At 50.2% G+C, this 9,145-nt stretch overlaps 1 protein-coding gene across 1 annotated transcript in view; it reads left to right on the top strand.

Annotated features, from left to right (window-relative positions):
- Window positions 1-116: 116 nt before the first annotated feature.
- The window catches only part of Rnft2 (ring finger protein, transmembrane 2), a 68,771-nt gene continuing 59,742 nt past the window's right edge, over window positions 117-9,145 (top strand). Inside the window, 5 exon segments of the mRNA XM_048785488.1 lie at window positions 117-262; window positions 1,835-2,009; window positions 2,498-2,556; window positions 8,909-9,102; window positions 9,105-9,140. Coding sequence (XP_048641445.1) covers window positions 1,986-2,009; window positions 2,498-2,556; window positions 8,909-9,102; window positions 9,105-9,140 — 313 coding nt within the window. The 5' untranslated portion in view covers window positions 117-262; window positions 1,835-1,985.

Genomic DNA, 9,145 nt, shown 5'->3' with positions numbered 1-9,145 from the left:
CCGGTCGGCCCCTCAAGGACGTCTCGTCATTGGTTCCTGAGAAGAGACGGCCTCCTATTGGCTGAAGCTAGGAGAAGGGGACGGGCAGTCGCGTGCGACTGTGAAACTGTGCGGGGATCCTAGCGTCCGGCTTTGGGAACCAGAGACAGAACCCAACCAGAGGCCGGAAGTACTCGGAAGTCACGTGACGCACAGGACCGGCGAGTGATTGGCTTGGCTGGATGTGAATGATGCGGCTGTGATTGCTGAATTGTCTGGGCAGGTAAAAAAGAGTACGCGGCTCTCCCCCGCCCCCCGCGTGGTCTGTGAAGCCCTTGGAGCCTTAAGAGTGTTTTCCGTTGTGCATGGGGTTGTTGGAATGAGAAGCGATGGCGACATTGTATCCAAAGTGCACCTGCCCTCTTCCAGTGCGAGGGATGCAGGAGATGCTCCCTTGCGGGCACTTCGGGGCAGCCTAGTAACGGCCAGAAAAGTCTCGGTGTGGTCCTTCATAGGGAGCTAGACCTATGCATGGAGCAGAGGGTTAAAAGGCGTTTCATTCAATTATTTAGGTGCAAAAATTTATTCCAGAATTCAATGTTGAAATAATTATGTATGGCCTGCGTCCAACACAGAATCTGAAGACCCTTCAAAAGCAAGCATTTGAAAGTAGTGTTGGGCACTCTATTTAGGAGGTTGTGCCAAATTTGTGGTTAGAAACCTTGGGATGCTGTATTTTATTTTCTCCAAGGATTTATTTGCAAGTATTGGCAGATAGAAGGTTGAGGCTAAGTTATTAAGCAAGATTGCAAGTTCTGAGGAAAATATATATGTAATGATCTTTCCTTTATACATAAAGATGGTGCTGCTGACCCATTTCTTAACTAGTGTTCTGAAAGGGAAAGGAAAAGGGTTGTCTATTCTATGTCCCTAAGAAGCCCGGTCAGGAGTAAGAAGTCATTCAATAGCCAGTTATGGAGCCCTGAACTAAGAGTTGGGACCATCTGTGGTCCTGGACAGGAAAATATTCCAAGAGGCCAAAACTATTCATGGAAAGTGTACCACAATGTTTTCTTCTGTTATGTGAGAGGTGAGACAGTGAGCAAGGGATCTAGAAAAAGGTAAGTGGGAGACTCATGGGTGTTTTATCTATTGAATAAATATTTGCAGAGTGCTCTCTGTGACCAGCAGCACTCTAGATGCAGAGGTAAAGGGACAAACCAGGTGCACAGGATTCCTGTTTTTTGTGGAATTTACATTCTAATCGGGGAGAGATCACAGATTAATTAACGTGCATGTAAATAGCTGGTAAGTGCTGTGGAGAAAATAAAACAGTGAAATGGTGGAAGGAATCAGGGGTGAACAGGGAAGCCCCCCCCCAGGTGACCTTTGACCTGAGGAACTAGCGTTTCAACATACAGTGGGAAAAGCATTCCAGGGAAAGGGAACAGCCAGTTCAAAGGCCCTGAGGCAGGGACCAGCAGACATGTTGGAGGAACAGCAAGACCAGTGAGGCTGGAGGTGCATCATAGAAGGGAGCATGGAAGAAAATGAAGTTAGAAGTGTGTGATGCTATGTCAGCCAGAACCTGTAGGCTGTGAGCAGAGCTTTGGGTTTTATTCTGGATTCAGTGGGAAGCCATATTTTCTGAATTCCCCAATCAGAAGGGCTCCTCTTTTGTCAACAGGACAAAATACATTCAGATCATAATTGTCCTAGAGAGACTCAAGGAGAGATCCATAAGGAGCCACCCAGAGATAATAAGCAGATGGGTACAGTTAGCCCTGATGTCACGAGAATTATCATCTACTGGACTATATGTGAATTATTTACCCAAGCGTTCTGTGCCATCCAGGGTTTGGAGTCTGATTAGCTCCCTGACCTGTGTGTCCCTCTGGAGAGGAAAAGGAAGGGAAGGCTGCTTTCTCTCGGATCCAGTGGTCGCATTCCCACCAGGAGCCCTGAATATCCACCTCAGCCGTCGTCACCATGGAGGTCTGAAGTCCATGTGGTTCCTCACAGTGAACCAGGTGACATGTCTCCATTAGAATCCAACCTGCTTCAGTAAATACGAGGGATGGCAGGAAGCTTTGTGTTCGGCTACTCCACTCCACCTGTGGAACCGATGGGGAATATGGAGCCAGAGAGAGGTTACTGATTTGCCTAAGGTCACACAGCCAGTTAGGGACAGCATGGGTCCAGAATCCCCATCTCCTGACTACCTGTCCACTGCTCTCTTCACCACATCTGACACCTCTCTTCCTTCCCATCTCCTTTCCCATGAGACCCTCCTCCACCTCTATGTCCCAACATCTTCATCTGCAAAACGTGATCATTCTTCCTGCAGAAATAAATATTGAACTGAGGATCAAGTGGCCACAAAAAGAAACAAAGTTTGAAAAAGGTCAGAGAGCTCTAGGGATGCAGGATACAGGTGGGACTGGCTGGTGGTTGCCATGGTGACCTGAAAGGTGAGAGGCATGTGGGAGGCTTGGCTCACTCCTGTGTTGGCTTCCAGGTGTTAAGGAAGATGCAGAGGCGGCACAGCAGCAACACAGACACCATCCCACCGGAAAGGTAGGTGGCCCCGGGTTTTGTTGCACCCAAAGGGTCCCAGCTTTGAGTAATGAAGGACAGCCCAAAACTGGATTGAAAAGACCTGCCTCTTGGCAGTGTCACCTTTGCATTCCTACGACAAAATACTTGAGGCAGCTAACTTTACAAAGAGAAAAGGTTTATTTAGCTCACAGTTTTGGAGGCTGAGAACCCCAATGGCACAGCACAGGCTCAGCACCACCCCTTGGCCTCATCACCTCATGGCATGGCTGGCAATGGTGGCTCCATGTGTGGGAATAAGCGAGTATGTCTGAAAATACCGGAGAGAAAGAGACTGGGTTCCCATGGCCCCCTTCAATGGAACACCCCCAAGCACCTCAGGACCTCTGATCAGGCCCCACCCACCTCTTAAAGGTCCACAGCACCTCCCAGTACCACCACCACTGGGACCAAGTCTTTACAAATGGACTTTAGAGGACCACTCATTTTATACCTAAACCATAGCACACAGTGATGGCTTTATGCTAAATACCCATCACATAATAACTTGCTCTCACTTTTATGGTCATTTTCACACCCTGTGTGTTAGATGAACTACCTGACTCATTTTAGCAATGATTGTACCCATGGAGTGTGTTTGTTTTCTTTGGGGAGGGGTCCTGGAGATTGAACCGGGGCACTTAACCATGGAGCCACGTCCCCAGCCCGTTATTGTATTTTGTTCAGAGACAGGGTTTCACTGAGTTACTTAGGGCCTTGCTAAACTGCTGAGGCTGGCTTTGAACTCACGATCCTCCTGCCTCAGCCTCCTGAGCCCTTGGGATTATAGGCGTGTGCCACTGTGCCAGCCCATGGTGTTTTAATTTATAGAGATGTCTTAGTCTATTTAGGCTGCTGTAACAAAAATACCACAGGCGGGGGGCGGAGCTTACACAGCAAGCATTTATGTTTCACAGTTCTGGAAGCAGGGAAATCCAAGATCAAGGTGATAGCAGACTCTGGCGAGAGCTTGCTTCCTGCTGGAGAGATGGGCTTTTTTTTTTTTTTTTTTTTTTTTAGTTGGGGGCATATCCATAGAGTAGAAGGGGCAGGGATCTCTCTGTGGCCTTAGTCCTGGGGCATGAACCCCATCATCATGGCACACTCATCTTCAAAGGCCCCACACCCTAGTACCATCACTCAGGGGGTCAGGATTTCCACACTTGAATCTGGAGGAGACAGAAACTTCAGTGGGCAACACTAAGAACCCACACGGAGAGGCCAACGACTGTGAAGGAGGCTCTTCATCACTTAGGTTTCCTGACAGGAGGGGCATGCAGGGCCATGTGGGGTAGCACTGACTGGGTCACATGCAGAGGGGGGCACTGGCCATTGTCTTTACTCTGTTTTCTGCAGGAAAATCCAGGCAGGGAAACAGCTTGCCGTCGGTGGTTTGAATGGTGTCCGTGGGCTCTGGGCTGTAAGCGGTCTCTAGTTGTTTGCTGTCTGACTCTGGGTGACTTAGGGCAGAGAAAACACTGGCTTGTACGCGTGAGGGTTAAAAAGTCGGAGGCGGGGTAGCTCCAGGTTGCAGGCAAGATGTGAACAACTCTGGTCCCTTGTGTGGCTATGACTCACAGATGCCAAGTAGATCACGACAGAGGGAACCCATGCACACAGTGCTCGTCGCCTAGAATGGCTATCTGTTTAAATCCAAGAGAGTGTACCCCATGGGGACCTGTTTTCACGGTGCAATGACATTCCAGCCCCAGACCTCCTTGTCTGTGGAGCAGACAGCCAGGCTTTTCTGCCCTCACATCCCACTGTCTGTCCCCTGTGACTCAGGTGGGTTCCAAAATCACAAGTTGGATCCATCAGTCCAGGCCCAGCTCTGGGACCAAGGTTGGGATGAAGCTGCCTGCTCTGCAGGAAGGTCGCTCACTGGCTACCAGGCAGTCAACCCTTGGCCAAACTCCCACCTGCTGTGGTTCCGGGTTGTGTGTCCCCAGAATCCACGAGTTGAAAACATCATCCCAGAGTCAGATGTTGATAGCATTTGGAGGTGGGGGCTTTGGGAGGTCATTAGGATTAAAGTCCTCAGGGTGGGGCTCTCATGGTGGCATCAGTGGCTTTATAACAAGAGGAAGAGAGAGCTGGGCCCACGCACTTGCTTCCATGGGATTCCCTCCCCCTTGTGATGATGCAGTATGAGGGCCCTTACCAGAAGCAACCCTGTGCTTGTGGACTTCCAGCCTCCAGAACTGTGTGCCAGATAAGCCTCTATTTTTTATAAATTACCCAGTCTCAGGCATTTTGTTATAGCAACAGAAAACAGACAAGGACATCTCCCATGGTGCCTCTGGCAAGTGACCTCACCCCTACGTCTCAAATTTTGCATCTGCAGATGGCACATGATAAAACTCAGAGTTGCTTATAAATAAGGGATGAGTGTGAAAATGCACAAATATATCTAGCTTGTAAGAAGCAAGTCCATTGGAGCCTTCCACTCCCTGAAGACAGCTTTGCCTTCTGTTCCCAAGTGGACCATGAGATCTTTTAGGGCAGAGACCATAGCAGAAAAATAATGGCCACCAAGTAGTGACTGTCCCCACTACCCTCTTGTTAGCCTATTGAGGTCAGGGCTATTTCTGTCTCCATTTTACAGATGAGGAAACAGGTATATCGAGGGGAAGTCAGTCACCTGAAGTCAATGACCAGGAAGTGGCAGGGCTGAGATTTGGGTCTCAGTCTATTTGTCTTCCAGACTCTGTGCTTTGAGACACCACATTTTGGGTGCTTCCTGTCTGAGCAGCCCTACTTGTTCTGGGATGCCACAGGTCCAGACCTTAAGTGGTTAAGTTGGAAGTGCAGCCTCTGTGTCTCCCCAAGGAATAGTCTTTCCCATTTAGGATGAAATCCCAGCTGGCCATCCAGGAGCGGCTCAGGGAAGGGGGACCAACTATAAAAAGCTCTTGGTGGATTGAGTCTTGCTGGTTGTGCCAGTGCGCCATGAACTCAGGGCTTGGAGGAGCAGGAGGGCTTTCTAGAGCCCCGTGGGGCAGTGCAGGTATCCACATGGGCCAGTGTGGCCGCTGCCAGGATTTGTGCTTTCTTTTTTTAGGACTTGTGCTTTCTGAGCTCTGCTTCTTGGAGTTCAGAAAAAGCTCTTGACCCTCGAGACTCATAGCCATGGTGTCTGTTATTGTTGTCATTATTAATATTATCATGATTATTACCCAGAGCCCCGGGAGGAGGACACACATTTCCCAGGCTTTGGGAGTTGATGGGGAAGGAGCATGGGGGGAAAGGGGGAGGTTGTGCCCGGCTGATGAGAATGTACCTCCTCAGGTTCAGTTTGTTAAGCCAAAGAGACCAACCCTGAGACTTCTACAGACCAGCATGTCCCCTGCTGTGTTTAACAAACTTTCTGCAAGACATTCATAGGTTTTCCTTGGATAAAAAGAATTCTGTGAGCTGGGCGTGGGGCACAGCTGTAATCCTGGTTACTTGGGAGGTTGAGGCAAGGGAATTGAGAGCTCAGGGCCAACCTGGGAAACTGAGCAAGACCTTGTCTCAAAAGCACAGAAGGAATTCTGTGGGAACCAGCAGGCTTAAATAAAGTCAATTCTTTTTTCAATTGCAGGCCTTTTCAGAGATTTTAGTGGGATCATGCATTTCTTTTTTTCTTTTCTTTCTTTATTTTTTCATTAGAGATTGAACCTGGGGTATTCTACTGAGCTTCATCCCCAGCTCTTTTTATATATTTTTGTTTTAAAGCAGGGTCTCGCTAAGTTGCTGAAGCTGCCCTTGAACTTCAATCCTCCTGCCGAAGCCTCCGGAGTTGCTGGAATTACAGGCATGCGCCTTAGCATGCAGCTATTCATTTTTTTTTTTTTTTCAAGAAGCATTTATTGAGCATATTCTATGTGCTAGTGCACTTGTGATGTGTGCTAGAGAAACAGTCATGGCCCTTGACCCTATGGAGCATGCCCAGTCTAAAGTACTGACTGCATGCTAGAATTCACTGGGGGTCTCCAGAACTTGAGGTGCTGGGGCCTACCCCCAAGATTTTGATTGAATTAGTCTGCAGGGGGGGGCTGGGGCACCTTTATTTATCAAAAGCTCTTTCAGGAGATTATAAGGGGCAGCCAGGATTGAGGGCCACAGGTCTCCAGGAAAGATACCCAATACATTGATGATTGACGGGTCCCGGGCAGGGGAGGTTAGGGTACCTGAGAACCAGAAACAGGTGCAGGCATTTTGGGGGAGGCAAGGAGACCCCACCAAGGAAGAGAGATTTCAGCTGGAATCTCATGGATGAGCGTTGGCAGCCGGGATGGGATGGGGTGGGGTGACGGCGTAGGCGGGAAGCCCCTGAGTAGCGAGGAAGAAGGGTGTCATGACCTTGGAATCTGAGGCCAGGTAGTTCAGGGCATCGGCAAGTTCATCTCTCTGAGCCTTAGTTTCTTTATCTGTAAAATGGAGATGCTGTCAGTACTATCTTTAGGATTCATCTGAGAATGTGAAGTGTAAGCTGAGAAGCCTTTAGATAGTTTTTATGGGATAGTGAAATGATCAAATGTATGTGGAATGAGCAGAGAATCCATAGAGGTCAAGTGTGAGAGCAGCTGTCAACTCCCCATAGCCTCCGTTGTATGGCATGACTGAATGATAGCTTGTATGTGTTTGTTAAGCACCTACTGTATGCCCTGGGTCATGAGGTCCAGAGGATGGATGCAATTCAGCTTTTCCTATAAGCGGCTCCTGATGTATCTGGAGACCCTTGGGGTTCTGAGGAGGAGCCTGCCACACCTACTTCGGGGACATACAGGGGAGGGAGGTGGGGAGGCTCTGTGCCCACCCCTTCCTCCCCCGCACATACACGTTGAGCCTGTCCTCCCCTCGTGTCTGTGGTGTGACTCGAGTCCACATAGCCTGAGAGAAGGATGGGGGCCTCCAGAACTCCAGGGTACAGTGTTCGTGGGAAACTGCTGTCACTTCTGGGCTCCCCGTTCCTGGAGGGGTCACTCTGGGCTCTCTGCTCCTTGGCAATGGCTCCAAAAAAGCCACCAAATCCTTTGCCTCATTCCAACCCCAGAAGCCTGTGCTTGGAACTAGAAAACGAAATTTTGGCCTTAGAGATCTCCAGAGGCCTAGAGAGAACAGTTTCCCTGCGCTGAGCACTTAATGCAGTCCAAGTTCATTGCAATGGATGTTTTAAATTTGATACCCGCCCCCAGGAATGCTGGACATGAATGGAACTTGTGCCCATTTTTGTAGCACGGAAACTGAGTACAGAATCATAATGCCCCTGGGAGAGATGGAGTCTGGGTTCCAATGTGGGTCCGTCTATTGAGTTGTCTTCCCATGACTCTTGGCTGCCCACCAAATACCAGCTCTGACCAAGGCTGACCCTTTGGGAAGCTCCAGAGCTAGGGCCTGGAGTTTATACAATTCTGTGCTTGCTTTTCAGTGAAGCAGAACAGTTAAGAAAACCAGCTTTGGAGTTAGTCTGCCTGGGTCCAAATCCCCCTGCCAGACCGACCCCTTACCGGCCATGTGACTCTGGACAAATAATCCATGTGTCTCAGTTTCCTTATCTGTGAAATGGGGATGTTATCAGCACCAATTCAGGGTGGAGAGGGAGATTTAATGAGTTGATCAATGTAACACATTAAAAAAACTGTCCAGGGCTGGGGTTGTAGCTCAGTGGTAGAGTGCTCACCTAGCACGTTGGAGGCCCTGGGTTCGATCCTCAGCACCACTTATAAGATAATTAAAATAAAGGTATTGTTTAAAAAAAAAAAAAAACTGTCCAACACATAGAGTTTGCAGTAAAGGTTCTGACCCTGTTGTTGTGACTATTTGTATTTATTTGGGTAAGCTTGCACAGGGGGCCACAGGTGGCTTCAACAGTGGAGATTTCTCACAGTGCTGAAGGCTGGAAGGTCAAGGTCAAGGGTGCTCAGGGTTCATTTCTTCCCAAGTCTTTCCTTGGCACTTCACATAGTGGCTGCCTTCTTGTTGTGTCCCCACCTGTGGGTGACTGTGTCCCAAGTGCCTCTTCTTAAAAGGACACCAGTCCTGCTGGATTAGGGTCCACCCTAATGACCTCATTTTAACCCCACGGGAGGACACCGTTGGGTCCATAACGTTATTGCATGTGTCCTGTGGTCCCTGCCCCTCTTATAAAGCCAGCAGGATCCCATCGTAGGGACTTCTCCCTGCTGACCTCACATGGCCCTGCTTGCGCCCTGGGGTGGGGTGGGGCTCCCCTCTGCACCCCGGGGTGGGGCTAGCTCTGCCCTCTTAGTAGCTAGCTCCCCAGGGGACCGCGCTCCAGCAGGACTTGGGGGACCTGCTGGCCAGTCAGACCGCACACCTTGTCTCGCAGAAGCCGCAGCCAGGCGCTCAGCCCCGAGGCCAGCGTGGATGAGGGCGGCGTGTTCGAGAGCCTGAAGGCCGAGCCGGCCTCGCCGCCCGCGCTCTTCTCGGGCCTGGCCAGCGGCCTCCCCGCCAGCCTGGTGCTCGGGCCCGCGGCCGGCGGCGGCGACGTCTTCATCCAGATGCCCGCGTCCAGGGAGGAAGGCGCAGCCGGGGCGGCGAGGGGGGCACCTACCACCACCGCCCG

The sequence above is a fragment of the Marmota marmota genome, unplaced genomic scaffold (assembly GCF_001458135.2).
Source record: "Marmota marmota marmota unplaced genomic scaffold, marMar, whole genome shotgun sequence".
Taxonomy (NCBI): domain Eukaryota; kingdom Metazoa; phylum Chordata; class Mammalia; order Rodentia; family Sciuridae; genus Marmota; species Marmota marmota.
Note: the sequence above shows the minus strand (reverse complement) of the source record. Positions and strands in the feature narration are given on the sequence as shown.